The following is a 16,517-nucleotide window of genomic DNA, read 5'->3' as shown; positions in this document are numbered from 1 at the left end:
TTCTTGGCTATGTACTTTTGTAATAAATAGAGCTGGCCCTTAATAACTTTGCTCAAACTCCTTCAAACCTAGTTTTTTGAAAGTGAGGCTAGTTAATTCAGAAAGGGCTGTTTTTCCGATTCCTAGAAAATCATCATCATGTAGGTTGATAAATCATTTTCTTGATTATGTTTATTTCCAAACTTGGGAAGATGGATTTTTGCTTTTTCTTTCTCCCAGAACAAGTTTTCTTTTTCAAATGCTCCCTCTGCCACTGTCAGTTTAGCTCTTTGGAAAAAAGGTAGAAGTCCTTTCCCTCTGTCATCCCTCTGCAATCCTTTCCCTCTGCCATCAAATTTATTGAACAGAGATGTCCAAAGTCACCAGAAGTTGAGCTAAAGTGGGCTGGAAGGAGATTTTTGATTAGTCAATGGTGGAGATAAATCCCTGCCACTCTTCTTTCCAGAAAAAGTGAATGTATATTATACAATAATTATTCTGGGATCTAAAGTTTCACCCAATATATGTAGGACCGCATTCAAACATTTATAACGTGCCAATATGAAAATAACAAGTTGATTTTTATGGTGTAGCAAGGATGGTTGAGGTAGGGCTTTTTTCGTAGTAATTTCTGCAAAGAAGAAAATGAAATAAAATTGATGGCTTCCTGCTCATAATTCTGGACAGGACATTAGGCATACTTGTGAAAAGAGTTTAATTGCATGGAAGACTGATCTTCTTTCTTCCAAAATGTTCTTCACCGAATTCAGTGGGACCTTCCTAGTGAAGATTTGTGCCCCTGCAGTTGCTAGCCTTAAGCGACTGTAAGGTTAATGATTTTATAGCAATCTCCCCACTGGGAATGATTTTATGATTAGGATTTTTTTTTTAAAGTTCTGAACATTCATTGTAGATTTTTTTGAAAGGGATGGTTTCACTCTGACTTGGGGATCCCCTGAAGAAGCCTACTCCACTAACCAATGAGTTTTCCTCCCTGCTGTTGAAGCAATTCACTTTATGTAAAATCCATTAGGATTAGAGGGACTGATAAGGATTGCAAAACAAAGCACAGTCATTCAAATGGTAATTGTGAAGAGTATTTAAATCTATTTAGTGTTCTTAAAAAAAGAGCCTTCTATATAGGGATGGTTCGATATCAGGAACACAGAATGTTTGGAATTTTTAAAAATGCCTAATGGCTGGGCAAGGCTTGCTTTATGCTTGTTATTCTATATGCTGAATATAAAATCTTTGAGTAAGCATCATTTATTTCCACCTGGTCTTTAGGGCATTTACACAAATTTTGTTGAAATTAACAAGCAGAAGTAGCATGTTCATACTCAGAAATATGAATTGGATATGTAGTTATAAGGCCACTCCATACCCCTGTACAAGTTTTATGTATAATTACATGGACTATATGTATGTTTACTTCTCTTCTGTCATGTTCTCATCATATGCAAAATAAATAATAATTAAATTTAGAAATGATAAATGTGGGAAAGGGCAATGTTGCAAACATTTCTGTTTCTGTCGTCCACACATTCAGTTCTGGACTATAAGATTTCAACCTGATTGTTGAAAATAAACGCATAACAAAAATGATTGTATAGTTAACAAATTCGGCACTGTCTCCAGTTTAGAGTAATACACTGTATTTCTATCTCTGTAGCGAATCCTGTCTCTGTATGAGGCAATATTCCTGTGTAATGGAAATCTGGACTCAAAATATTTTAAAGAAGACATATTTTAGAGAAATTTGCAGGGGGAAAAAGATCTAAAACTCAAAGGCAATAATTTAGACTAATTGTACAAAATTGTGCAAACTTAGTGTTGCAGAGAATATTAAAAAGGGGGAAGGGGGAAGTCTTATACTGCTGGAACATTGAACTGGAATTAGGAAAGGTATGTTTCCTTGAAGATCAGCATTGATTACTTTTCTGTCCCAGGGGTTCAAAGTGAGGGGTCTATCTAACCTATAAATATGGTAGCTTTGAGTTTCAGTATATGATATCAAACACTTCTGGACCTCATGGGATTTATTTCTAAGGGAATCTAGTTTTTCTTCCTGATTTTTATGACAATTCCCTAGCACTTGTTTCTGTGACTGGATTAGATTGCAAAAATCTCCTTTCACTTCTGAAAAAGAAGTCCAGATCCAGAGGGTTTATTTGTGCTGTCTTTGTAGGTTCAGGCCTTGTTGCCATCAATTCACACACTTCGAAATAAAGCAATCGGGATGTGTTGTTTGCACCGGACTACGGGAATTGCCTTTCGAAACAGCCTAGCCACAGATCCACTGAGCTCACTGCGGTGCAACTGAAATTGCAACTGGATCCTTCCCACGGAAGTTTCGGGCACTAGTCAGTCCCAGCCTACATCAGAGAATGAAAGGAGCTGCTTACAAAAGATTCATCTTCCCCACGGCCCAGATCCTCCATATTCAGGAATGGAGGGGAATGACACCGCCTCAATTTTTTTCTTTTTAACACTCCTACTCCGTTAGCAAGGGCTTGGTAATTCATTTGGAAAGGGAATGCCTACTCTTTGCATCGCCCGCCCGCGGGGGTCTCCTTCTCTCCTTCCCGAAGAAGGCTCCGAAGAGAAGCCTCAGCTGCCTCTGAAGCTCAAATGCGACGGATCGTGAAGAATACAGAGTTACAGGCTCCGAATCGAGCATATCTACACCATTTCCTTGGCCAGAGAGGACCGGCGAGACCGATTAGCCAGAACCCTGCAGTTTCGAGAAAGACCCAGTTCACGGAACGGAGAGCCCCGAAAAGCCGATTTTCGCTGGATCGAGAACCGTCACAAACTTGAGGGCTCGGCGGGGGCGTGGCTTGCTGTTCCCCCTTCTTCCTTCCTTCCTTTCTTGGCCAGCCCTCTGCTGCTCTGATTGGCCGCTTCCTGTCCAATCAAATCCCAGAAGAAACTTTTTCTTTTCTTTTTTTTCCTCTCTCACTCTCGGAGATAGAAAAAAAAAGAGAGTCTGGGAAGCTGATTTTGCTGAAGGGTCGTGGGCGGGTGGATACTTTTCATCCCCCCCCTCTTTCTTTTTCCAGAGAGGGGAGTTTCTGGTGTGTGTGTGTGTGTGTGTGTGTGCGTGTGTTTGGATGTGGGTCCGCGCGCGAGATTGGGTTCTGTTTTGGGGGGGTTGTTGTTATTTTGTTTGTCGCGCCTGACTTTCGCAGCGCGTGGCTGGAGCTCTGCGTGGCCTCGTTTCGCCTCCAGCAATGCGGCCAGGCCAAGAGACATTTCGGCGTTGAGCTCTCCAGGCTGACCAGAGGAAAGGAGGCGGTTTTACTGCTGGCTGGTTTGGCTGCGGGTCAGTCGGGGAACACAGTTACTGAGTCTTGGAGTCCATCTGGTCAGTTGAAGGAGCTGAGACAGGAGCGGGTGGCCGCCGGATCGGCAGGATGTACACAGCCGGACTCGCTCCCTTTTATGCTTCCAACTTCAGTCTGTGGTCAGCGGCATATTGTACCCCGGCCGGCCCCGGCGCTGGCGGCTGTTTCTCCTTGGATCCCTCGGGGCTCAAGAAACCGTCTTTCTGCATCGCGGACATTTTACACGCGGCCGCAGGAGAAGCCTCTGCGGACGGCCTGCCCGGAGGAACCGCGGCCAACCTGGCCTCCCATTTAAGTGGGATCCATGCCCATGCACAGTATCACGGCGCCGCTTCCCCCCTTCGACCAACACCCATAGTGGCCCCGGACACTTCAGTCGCCTTTGCCACTAGGCTGTCACCTCTCTCGGCTACCTACCACAATTCCCATCCTCAGCACCAGCGCTCTCCCACAGGGGGCTCCGGCGGGGGTGCACGAACCCCGGGCGGAGGGCAAAGCCGCCAGACTCACGCCAGCTCTGCAGCCGCTCCCTCTAGCAAAGACTTGAAATTTGGGATTGATCGCATTTTGTCTGCCGAGTTCGACCCGAAGCTGAAGGAGAGCAATACTCTGAGAGGTTAGCTTTTTTGCTTTCTCCTTCCTTCTGGAGAACTGAAGTTGTTTTGTTAAACTGTACGTACGTGTGTGTGTGTATGTGTGTTAGTTAAACAGAGAAGCAGCGCCCCTTAGAATTTGAGCATAGTTGTCTTCTCCGGTTCCTGCAGATTCCTTTCACAGTCCTTTAGAATGGTCCCTACTGTCTCTTTATTTGAAGGGAGATTATATGTAACCTTCCCAGTTCAACTGGAAGGTCAACCCTATGTGGTCCTGCTATGAGGCTGCGGACCCTTGCTTACAACCTGCCGGAAGGGTAGGCTGAACTGGGGAAAAGAGTTTACAAAAGGATCCGTTTTGCTAATCTTCCTTCAGATATTAATGCCCAAACTTTTTAGATTAGCTCGAAAAGATTGAAAAAAAACAAAAACAAAAAACAAATCTTTGACTATAATCAAGTGTAACTTGTAATATCAGCCCTTTCTAGAATTGGGGGAAGGAACCCAACACAGCTCTGCTGTGGTTTGCAATGTTTCTGTTGTTGCTCAATGGAACAAACAGTTGAGCAATTAGATTGCTTAAAAATTCAGAAATCTTTGGAAGAAATTCAGGCCAGAGTCTCCTTCCAGAATGTATTTACTTGGAAGTAAGTCTCATTGATGTGGACGCTGCAGTTGTAAACTAATTGGGTGGCTTTTCTCTAGGATCACAGGGTACCTGAATTATCGGTACATGTAGACCTGTTTTCTGACCCCCAAAATTGGGAATAGGTCCCCCATGAGGTAAATGGGGTTTATTTCTCAGTAAGCGTTTATAGCTTTGCATTGCCCATCAATGAATGTATTAATCTGTGTGTTGGAGATAAGAGCAACCAATCTATCTCCATGAGCAAAGTCAACCCATTATTGCTTATGATGGGCAAATTTATGACCTAAAGGAAAATGATCTTTGATTGCACTTAATGTTAGATATCCTTGTGGATTATGAGAAATGCAAACTGCCCAAGAAAGCTTTATTTTCCGGGACATAGACAGGCAGGTTAGCCGTGATAGGATAGCTGTGATTTAATTGTAAGATAACATCAAAGCTGCAAAAAAACTGAGTTTGAATTTTTGGGTTGGATGGCTTAAGCTCCCACAATGGTGAAAGCTGGTTTCTTGGATTGAAGCCCATTGGCCCAACTCATTGCTGAGCATCCATGGGCCTGGAGGCTGTTTTTACCTATCAGTAAATCAATCTGTTGGTCCCTTTGCAAGCAAATTTAGAGAGGTTCAATTGAAGAATGTGCTGAATCAAGCAAGGGCCTATCAACAAAAGTAAATTGCCCTTTTACTTTCAGTGTGGCTATTTCACATTTGTAAAAAAAAAATGCCTAAGAAAAGCACCTTGGGCTGTTCATAGAAATATCTTACTTTGGCTGCCCTCCCTGAAATAATGCAGGATTTGAACCCTTCAGTCTTCCTTTGTTTTTCCACTTCCCTCCACCTATCCTTGGAGTGGAAAGGATGAGCCCAAATAGATTATCAGCACTGCAGTACTGCAGCTACATTAACTGGGAAATGTAACTAGGGAGAAAATCTCTTACGGCCACCCTCATCCATCTGACATGTGGCATCTAAGGCCCAAAGAGGCACTGGAGAGGTTGCGGGATAAGTTCTTCCCTGGTTTGGGCCTACCCTGTCACCAGAGAAGTGATTTAAGCCTGTCTTGATTGGAATTAGAATTGTTTTTAGAATTTAGTTTTGGTCTTGGATGAGGAGCACATGCTGTGAGCCTCACAGTGGCATTTGTGCAAAGAGGAGTTTCTCAGTTTCAGGTCTGTTGAGGGCCTTCAAACATTTGAAGGTGGCCTTGGAGTCACCGCCCACCCCCATCCGTACAGGCCACTAGGGCATGCCACCAATGGGCTATGGCCGAGGTATGTAGAGAGGGTTGGGACCTGCACCATTCTGCTAGTCTTGTAACAGAGCTCTCCTTGTTCCTGTGCCCACAGATCTGACCTCTTTATTAACCGCCAGCCGCCCAAGCGGGATTCATGTCCCCACATTACAGCCTCCGTCCGGCCAGTTCTTCACGTCTCTAGAACCCATTAACGAGACTTCTGGGGTCCTGGGACCCTTAAACACAACCCCAAGGAATTCCGTTCAGCACCAGTTTCAAGACACTTTTCCAGGTATAAAAATTCATCCTGAGCACGGATCAATCCCTATCTGCCACTCTCAAAGTGAGAGTGAACCTGGTTGCCTTCCAATTTTCCCATCATCCCTAGACAATGTGGCACTTTTCCTGGCTAAAATCTACTCCCTTTGGAAGGCACCCAATTGAGGAAAGTAGATTAATTTGTTTTCAAGGGTTTTTTCCTTACTCACTTTTACTCTTGAAATAAGGATCATGGAAGTAAACCTATGGAAGGCTCAGCGCTTGCAATTAGGATTCCTCAGCACCGGATCCTAAGTTCGTTATTTGCTTCAGCAGAGCTTACTTCCACGCAAATGGATCCTGGTTACGGATGGCCCCTTTGACAAGCCAAAAGACCCTCAAACGTAATCTTAGGTGTGAAAAAGGAGCTAATGAGAGACTGTTTCTTTGCTCCTGACTTAACGGACATCCTCTCGGGGCTATAACTTTGGAAGGCTGGGTTTGTTAACGTGGCCGAGAAATTTAGCAACATCTGGAAGATCGAGGGTTAAAGGCACTGACTTTCAAGGAGAATCAGAGCCCGGGAATCTTTAGAGGGAGTTAAATAGACTAGCGATCCAGCAGCATAAGGCGATCCAAAGAAAGAAGGAATTGTAGGGGCGGGCTGCGTTATTTCAGGCGCAGTAGCAACGGCAGCAGCGCAGGGTTCTTTTGCAACCACTGAAAGACAAGATTAGCGATCCTTGACTACAGGAACGGAACTATTCTTAGCAGCCAGCTTCTACTGGAAAGTTTCTTGGAAAGTTAGCCCCCTTGGACGCACTTTCCCTGCAAGCGGGGGCGGCGGGGATTCGACTTAGATCCACTCATGATCAGCCCCTTAAATGCCTCTTTTTTTGTTCAACCTTCCAGGTCCATATGCGGTGCTTACGAAAGACACGCTGCCTCAGACCTACAAACGGAAACGCTCGTGGTCCCGGGCGGTTTTTTCTAATCTCCAAAGAAAAGGGTTGGAGAAACGTTTTGAAATCCAGAAATATGTCACCAAACCGGACAGAAAACAATTGGCCGCCATGTTAGGGCTCACAGATGCTCAAGTAAGGATTTTTCCCCCTACTAAAAAACTCCTTTTGACTAATTTATCTGCAGCCCCCAAACCCGATTTAGCTGTGATTCTGCTTGGACGTCTATTATAAATCCCATTCTTCCACAGGCTATTTGTTAAAGCTTAAATGCTAATTATTTAAAGCAGGGGTGTCCAAACTTGGGAACTTTTAAGACTTGTGGACTTCAACTCCCAGAATTCCCCAGCCAACCATGCTGGCTGGGGAATTCTGGGAGTTGAAGTCCACAAGTCTTAAAATTCCCAAGTTTGGACACCCCTGATTTAAAGCAAAGGAAATCTGTTACCTTAGCAAAGAAATAAAACCCACATTCCCCTATATTTAATAGGTAGCAAATAGACTTGTCCACTTCACCTTTCTTGCACAACACCAACACCATTAGTGCCTTGTGTTACCCCGATGTCTTACCCACTGGACAAACAAATGTTTCCAGAGGAGGAACTACCATACAGTGGCTCTACAGTAATATCTTACTGAAGCTGTTTTCATTATCCCTCGGCTTATTCCAAAATAATTTCTACTGGTAGGATATGCACAACAGTCTCACTACCCTAGTACTATTTCAGTTAGGCTGGCCAGAACACATGGAGTTTGGCAGCTAAATCATCAGGCCACATTTGCACAGCACAGTAAGTTATAAACAAAAATAATAAATGTAAATCAAATGTAGCAGGTTAATGGTGTTATGCAACGGCAGCTCTTAAGATTTTGCCTGATTTGGTTAAGATTCATGACTGAAGTCAGTCATCGATGCTTGAATTCAGGAAACTGGATGTAAAATGGAGTTCTTATATACCTGTTAATGTCCTCCTTCATATTTGTCCTTATTCAGAGAAGCTGAAACGCTGCCTCCCAAATTTGTCATCTAACCCATCTGCATGCTCTTACTGAACAGAGCGTATGTTTGTGCAACAGCCTTAATCACATTAGTTATCAACCAAGCAACTATTAGCCAACACGTTAAGCCTAATTTTAACATTGATTAGATTTTGTGGGTCTGGAAGGGTGTACATGATGGAATGTTGCATAACCTAACTACTTTTTGGTTCAATGTAGTGTGGAACCAAAAATAAAGATCAATTAAATAAGCTGTTAAACTTGGTAGATCTTGTTTGTAAGAAGGTGGTTGAAGTGGACAGTGTTTTATGTGTGGGAGAGGCGCCTGCAGGGCAGAAAAGAACAACTTAACCGCCCCTCCCCCACCAACCTCTGGGTGCAACATAAGCAATTTGTTTCTACATGGCTTCGTCCTGAGTAAGACAAGGCAGTAAATAACACGTCTAGCGGGACCATAAATTAGGTCCGAGATTGATCTGTCATTACAGCCGAAGTGTTTATTTTGGCTGTTAGCGGGGGAAATGCCAGCAAGAAAGAAGGGACAACTGGCTGAGAAGAAACCAAAAATAGGGACAACTGCCATTGACTCCAGCTTAATCCTGTGGAACTGAGTCCACAGTTCAATCCTGAGCTTCATATTTTTTTCTTCTATTGATATAGCGGGGGAAATTGGACAAATGCACACTTTCTCCCTCCCTTACCAGTGTTTTCAATCACAGTGAGTGAAAAGGGATCCTTGTATTCTTTCCATTCATTCACAAATGCCCTTTTGGGGTGAGTGCAGACTAAATTTTATAAGCCAGGAAGTTTGTCTTTTGAGGAAAGAAAATTTCCGAGTACTTTCTCTAACTAATGTGTAAACTGTAGGAAAATGCCAGTGCTACTCTCCTAGCAGCCCTGTAGATTCAAAAGACATTCTGAAAAGGTGATTCTTACCATATACAAACCTTGATTTATCATGCAGATTCTATCAAAGCACAAACACAGGGAAACCTGTGAATGTGTAGAAATGGCTGGCTGAACTACAGTTCCCAGCAATTCCAGCCAGTCAATAGTGTTGGATATCGGAGGTTCCTATAATGTAAAGGTGGGGTGGGTGTAGAATAATATTTATGAAATAACATATAATCATAGAAAATATTCTATAGTTTTTACTTATTTTAGTATCTTTTCTTTGGACAAACACACAAACATATTGTACCCTATTTGTAAAAAAAAAATGTCTGGGAAAGCAGGCACAGTCTTAAATTTCCTGAAGTCACTTTAATTGTTTAATTGTGCAATGCTAGAAATGGCTTCTGAGAAGTAATTTCCACTGAGTTCACTGGATTTTCTCCATGGTAAATAGATATTGCTTTAACCTCTGTCTTTGAATATCAAGTTGACAACTTTAACCTGGTCCCTCCATTTGTTTTAGAATCAGTGTTAAAATTAGTTACCAAGCTACATATGCACATCAAGATGGCCTATCTTGGAATCATTCTCAATGACAACTTTTTTATAGGAACTAAATAAAACCAAAATGTAGCGATAAAAGTGACAGGACAATTATAAAGGCAGATTTATAACCAATATCAATGTTATTTTGTTTTAAAATGTTTAAATATATACTTTTTAAATGTAGTATACATGGGATTAGCTGTTAACGGTATAATATATCCCCACCCCTTCAGTTTACATATACTTGATCCTCCTGTTGGAAGTAGAAAGGAACTCCAGCCGCTGGAGTAAAATCTAGCTGAAGCACATTTCCTGCTACTTTCCAGAACTAAAAAGCCTGGGTTGTTTGATTAACATTCCAGCCTCAATCACCTGTAGACCACCCAGATTTTAACAAGAAAAAAATAGAATGCAGGGAGAACTAAGAAAGAAATGTAGACTTTGTAATTTTAATGTATAAAATGCAGAGGGACAAATTAAATGCAGAGTTGTACAAATTAAAGAATTTATATTGTTTTGTTGTAGCCGGAGAGCAGAGGAAGTCCCGATTTGTCTGTCTGTCTGTCTGTCTGTCGCAACTCAGTTTTGTTAGAAGTAAAATCTAAACCAGTGACTTTGCCTGCAAATATTTCTGCAGGAAAATGCTGGGCTCACTCTTAGAAACACCAGGATTAAGAATTTGTGAAGTACTTATGATGGGAAGGGCAAACTTGGGAGTTTAGCAATTTCATCCCCCCATTGAGAATTTTTTTTTTGAAGTCCAAGGCATTTTCTTTTTCCTCTCTTCTGCCTTTTTTTGTCCACTAATGTCACCGACCTTGATAATGCCAGTGCAAGGAAAGCCAAAATAATGAATTAGCACTTCTGATTCAGCTTTACCCTTTATTATCGTGCATGACAACTGCGGGGGCGGGGTGCTCCTTTAAATCCTGAATTAAACTTTGGAACCCACCTCCTCTGTGGGGTCTGAACAATTGTAGCTAATATTTTAAGAGGACCCAGCAAAATGAGTTCCGGATTTTGTCGGGAAGGAAAGGGGAAGAGAGGAATAGATGACATTCTGCTCAGGTAGCATAAACACTTAGAGTCATTGTTGTTGTGCTTTCAGCTACTCTTGACTTCTGGCAGCTACTTGGACACAACCTTGCAGGGTTTGTTGGCAGTGGTTTGCCTTTGCCTCTTTCCTAGACTGACTGAGAGGGACTAGTTCAAGGTCACCCAGCTTTCCATGTTCTAGCCTGCTGCCTTAACCACTAGTCAAAATTACTGAACTCTAGGGTTAGACTCCCCAAATGCCCAGACAATTGTGAGGTGCTTCTCTCCCTACCAAAAGCATCAACACCTCCTCCTCTTCCCAGTCCCACGCAACACCCTCCATCCTTGAAGTGATATAAAGCCTGTGCTCAAAACAGTTACATTGGCCCAACAATGGTTGGATGACTAATGAGAAAATGGCCCTAAATTTCCTTTTTAAAAATGAGAATTAATCTCAAAGACATGATCCTTCCGAATTACTGTATTGTGCTCTTATTTCTTTATTCACGAGAACTAGAATATTTCTCTCTACTTTTAAAAAAAAATCCCAGAGGAGGGAACTCTTACAAAATGGAGCAAATGCTGATCTAGCCCGAGTTAATTGTGAGCCCCTCCTCCCTTCTGCATTTGTCCCCCGCCCCCACACACAACTCTTTGCTTTGTGCTCTCCACCCATCCATCTTTTTGTTATCATATTAATGTATTTGCTCTTGTTGTGTTCCTTTGTCATAGTTTACTTTAGTGTTCTGTTGTTTTACTTGTGTTCCGTTTACACGCCTTTCATTTCTCTTCCTTTTCCTTATTCTGAGCCGCCTAGAGTAGCCTCACGGCGAGACAGGCGGCAGATAAATTTAACAAATAATAAATGCATGGATAAATTTGGCCCGCAGGTGAAAGTCTGGTTCCAGAACCGGCGCATGAAATGGCGACATTCCAAAGAGGCGCAGGCGCAGAAAGACAAAGAGAAAGAACCGGCCGAGAAGGTGGCTGCAGCCGGAGCGGCTCTGGGGCCCGGGCCAGCAGGCGAAGGCGAGCTCGAGCGCAGCCCTAGCCGCTCGGAAGGCGAGAGCGACAGCAGCGAGGCAGAATCCCTGGATCTGGAGCTCGGAAGCGACGGGGAACGGACTGAGCCGGGAGCTACTCCTGATCAGGCCCTGCAGCGGCACATCTCGGAGCTCCACCCACCCGCCGGTTTGGAGACCGCAGCTCACCCCGAGCCGCCTCCTCCTCTCCCAGGCCTTGAGCAAGGCCGGGAGCCTCTGCGGTGCCCCGAGCCTCCGTTTTGCCTGCGGGACTCTCCGTGATGGCCTCCCTTCAGCCAAGCTGGGAACCTGCCAAGAGCCCCAGCTCCGAAGGCTCAGCCTGACAGAGGCCTCTGGATGCGGGATACTAACTCCTAGTGTGAGCGGAGCGCTCCTGAATGGGTTCCGGGGGAATTGACTTTGAACAGCGGGTGGAGCTGGGCTACCTTCGGAATCGGTGCCCTGTCTGTCCCTGTATGGAGTGTGCGGGGGGGGGGGGGCGCCTCCCTAAAAGACATGGGACGGCCCAGAGGTGATCCTGCAGGCCTCCAGAAGGCGCTCCCTCAACGGGTCCACTCAGGTAGGCAGGGAAGTTGGGCGCCTTCGCGGCAGAGGGTCCCCCGGCCACGAAGGCTTCTGGTTCGAGGAGCTTAGCAAAGGCCAAGAGGAAAAAACGTCTTTTGCAGGCTTCGATCCTCCTCTGGCTCCCTCGCCCCGTGGCAAATGGTTGCTTGGAAAACGAAGCTGGGAGAGCCAAGAGACTTGGAGGAAGGTGGAGAATAGTGGATTGTAAATAAAGAGTTTCTTAACATTTTAACGGGTATTTTTGTTCATGGCAAAAATAGGCTAGTTGCCTTAATGGTCTGACGGCTGAGTTGCTGATTCTTACCTGCTGCACCTGAGCATCGATTCATCTTCTCCCCAAATCTCCAAGTTCTGTGTCCCCCCCATAGGATGGTGTGTCATAAGTACTTTGAAGAAAGGGTAGGCAAAGTTTCTTCCAAACTTTTTCTGAACTAAGAAATCCAAAGTTGTAGTATAGGAAAGCAATCTTTTCAGGGATTTTAAATTTCCTTATTTATTAAAACTAGGGATTTCATTTTGGGATCTGCATTTAATTTCTTTAGTTACAATGAATGGCATGGTGATAAGTAAATGGCACTTAAAAATAATCCACTAAATAAAATTTGAAGGTGAATCCTTCAATCTGCCCTAAAGGTAGAATACCAATACAGAGGAAAATGCAGATTAATTTAATGGAGTTATGCAGCTATGGTTTCCAAGCAACTTAATAGCTGTGTCTCTTGCATGTTCATTTTAACAGTCTGCTTTTGGGAGGAACAGTTTGGTATCCAATGTACCTCCATAAATTCATTTCTAAATGCATAGGGCTGGGTTCCACCTACTTTGGTATACTTTGGAAATAGTATCTACATAATTACATTATTGGTTTAAAGATTCAGGCACACACATGTTTATTACTTAAAATTGCTTTGAATAGAGGAAAAGTTAATTTCAAAATAGTCATAGCCAAAAGAAAAAAAAAAGGCAGTTCCTTCCACAAGTAATTCATGCTCTCCATTGTTGGGTTCTTCAGGAAAGTCAGACTGAAACTGGAAATTAAGATACAAATGCAATTCCAAACCCGATTATTTGAAACTTAGTTGGTAATAAAGCACATAGCATAAAGTTCCTTCCTCACCAAGCATTTTGCTCCTTTTGCACATTTATCTGAAAAGGAAAGAAACGGCATTACAAACAATTGAGATTTTGTATTTAGGAAGAAATTGGGTCTGAGGAGTAAGAGAATTATAGGACAAAACATGTACTTTTTAATTCATCCTCCACTATTTCACTAACAACATCCAACTTAACAAGGCAACTGAATTTGAGAAGAATGTTAAGAGTTTTGTTACACCTTAAAATGAATAGATTTATTACAAATTGAGCTCTCATCTAACTATAAAAATACTAATGCTGAAACAACAATAACAGTAAACGTCAGGGTAAAGAGAAATAAAAAGTGCCAGAATGTAAAGTTGGTTTTAATTCCTTCATTGGCATTAATAGTTGCTAGATGGTTATACAGGCTTTTTTTTGCATTATCAAAATAATATTTAGTTGTGTTCAAGCCGCAGGAAACAGAATTAATGTTAGATGGAATACAGCCCAGCCTTTCATGTTAAAATGGGAGAATAAAATGAAGGGATAGATATATGTACAATAAAGGATATTTTTACAATAAGAAAAGGGAAGGTACACACTGATATTGCTACCTATGATATATTCACAATCTGTATGCTGTGTTGATTTTATTTCCATTTTTGCCAATAGTTCTAGCAGATGTAGAAACCAGACTGAATATTATGAAAAGATTTCAAATCACTAGAAATAAGATGATCTCTCCATTGGAAATTTTTCCACAGACCCCAAAATTTGCATGCGTGCACGTGCACACACACAAACAGCACACATACACACCCACACAAATTGTAGCTCTGGGAAGTGTGCAGGGGCCACTAAAGGCATTGGCAGAAGGCAAGCAATTCCTGATCCAGAGGTTTTGCATCTATGTTATAAAGCAAAAACTGAAACCACGGATCCTAGAATTCCTGGGATCTATAAACTAGCAAATCTTAGGGGACTTAATCTGGAATTCGAACCTTTGATTTTTCTTTTAAACCAAAACCCTTTTCCTGTCATTCTTGTAAGAATTATATTGCACCACTGTAATTTATCTAAATTTGTCTTGGATCATAATGTTCTTTGGAAATCTCAGCTATGCTACTTAGGCAGCCCAAATGACTCATACTATTTACACAACCAAATCACAGAATTGTTTTATTAAGCAGTTTAGGATCAACCTCTGCTTCATCATTTTACATGTACAGTATACGATGTACACATTAAGTGTGTTGCAGCCACACTGTATGTCACATGTTTTGTTGCTACTATATTGCTGCTGAGATAGATCATAGTTATTCCTGATAATTGCAAAACCTGAAGGATTTAGGAACATTTTCTCAAAAAAAGGCAAAATGTAATTTCTACTAAGGGTGCAAGGTTTAATAATCCATCTCCAACTGCAGTTCAAAGTGAGATGAAACTAACCATTCTATGATTTATCCCCACTTAGTATCAAAAGGTATGTTGCCATTCAACTATTCTAAAATGGACAATTAAAATAACCAATTTGATGAATTACAAATGGACAAATTCCTCTCATTGTATTATCTGTTAGATCACATCTCAATTTATTTTCCTTGAATTTGTTTAATCTACAGAGGGGATTATCTGTCCTCCACCAGCATAATAAATGTGGTAATCCAGTAATATATAGAAGGCCACATGTTCCTGCTCCTTTAATCCAGTCAAAAGGAAACAGTTTGCTTTCTTACTAGATATAGTCTTGATTGCCCACTTGTCATCTAGAAAGACAAGTGTTCAATCAACAAAGATGATTAGGGGACTGGAGGCTAAAACATGAAGAACATTGCAGGGACTGAGAATGTTTAGTTTAATGAAAAGAAGGACTAGGGGAGATATGATAGCAGTATTCCAATATCTCAAGGGTTGCCACAAAGAAGAGGGAGTCAAACTATTCTCCAAAGGACCTGAGGGTAGGACAAGAAGCAATGGGCAGAAACTAATCAAGGAGAGAAGCAACTTAGAACTGAGGAGAAATTTCCTGACAGAACAATTAATCAATGGAACAACTTGCCTCCAGAAGTTGTGAATGCTCCAATCCTGGAGGTTTTTAAGAAGATGTTGGATAACCATTTGTCTGAAGTGGTGTAGGGTTTCCTGCCTAGCCAGGGGGTTGAACTAGAAGACCTCCAAGGTCCCTTCCAACTCTGTTATTCTATTCTATTCTATCTTGCCACAGGCCAGGTATAGAATGGATAGAAATTCTACTCTGTTGGAGCTCATCAGTAGGTGCTCAGGATCAGGTTTCAAGCCCTCTGAGTACCAGCATCATAAAGTAAGCTGAATTTACTTTCTAAATTTAGGATTGCTATGAATCAGGCAACAGTATCCTATCTAATTCTTTGTACTTTGAACAGAAGTGTAATCATAGAAAGTAGAATTCTTATTCCTACTACTAATTCCTACTACTCTTGACCATCTTCCATACAAGCCGTACTTGTGGGAAAGAGCAACAAGGATAGAAATAGGATGGGAAGAAAAAAAACCTGTAAAACTTTGGCAGAAAGTGTTCTTGATAATAAATGTAAAGACAAGAAATAATATCTGAAGCAATCAATCATTCCCAGTGTGCATCGTTTCTGAAACATGGAATCATTTCCCATATTAGATGTAATTTCAGTGTCATTAAGACAAATCCTGGCACTTATTACTATTTGGGATTGATGGCAACAGAAGGTACAAAGCTTGCGGTTTTATACCATGTTCTACCACATTGGCTTCTGCATGAATATGTTGATAAGTTTCTGCGATTGGGTTTCAATCCTCTACCCGTATTTGCTCAGAGTAAAATCACTTAAATGGGATTTCTGTCTTTTTTGTGTGATTTATGACTGAATTTCTACACAAAGCTTAATCCTGATCCTAAAGCAATGGAATGCAATTACTATACCAGGTGACCTTCTTTCGCCAACAGAATAAGCCATATTGTGATTTAATATGATGCACACCAGGCGTATTCTAAACAATATTCTAAAACTATTTACATCTTGGTTTAATCCAATGTCTTGTGTTGGGGGAATCAGGCAAAGTAGGATATGTAAGCAAAAGTATTAATTTTCAATAGTTATTATATGCAAGTAACTTCTGTGGAAAAATACATATTTTTTTTCCTTTTTGTTTCTGAATGGTGACATTTCAGTCTGTGAGGATATCCCAGTGGCAGTCAACAAATGATGACAAACTAAACGAACATACTTTCTCACAATAAGCTAAGCCCCACCCCCACTCTAAATTAATCCTGAAACATTACGTTTAACATAAGGGACCCTTCTGCTTTATAGAAGTCTTCCTTT

The 16,517-nt window shown here is 42.0% G+C and overlaps 1 protein-coding gene across 2 annotated transcripts; it reads left to right on the top strand.

Annotated features, from left to right (window-relative positions):
* Positions 1-3,023: 3,023 nt before the first annotated feature.
* On the top strand, positions 3,024-13,053 carry HLX (H2.0 like homeobox). Of its 2 annotated transcripts, XM_081942343.1 has the most exons (4): positions 3,024-3,942; positions 5,914-6,093; positions 6,972-7,156; positions 11,386-13,053. In XM_081942343.1, exons 1-4 carry the CDS (start codon positions 3,396-3,398, stop codon positions 11,797-11,799), a joined length of 1,326 nt encoding a protein of 441 aa, XP_081798469.1. In that variant the 5' UTR covers positions 3,024-3,395; the 3' UTR covers positions 11,800-13,053. The 2 variants fall into 2 exon arrangements, with proteins under 2 accessions (XP_081798469.1, XP_081798470.1); XM_081942344.1 differs by lacking the exon at positions 5,914-6,093.
* The last annotated feature ends 3,464 nt before the right edge of the window (positions 13,054-16,517 follow it).

Source organism: Natrix helvetica (assembly GCF_964273705.1).
Source record: "Natrix helvetica genome assembly, chromosome: 2".
In the NCBI taxonomy this organism is placed as follows: Eukaryota; Metazoa; Chordata; class Lepidosauria; order Squamata; family Natricidae; genus Natrix; species Natrix helvetica.
The sequence above is the reverse complement of the archived record's forward strand: the minus strand, read 5'-3'. Positions and strand labels throughout refer to the sequence as shown.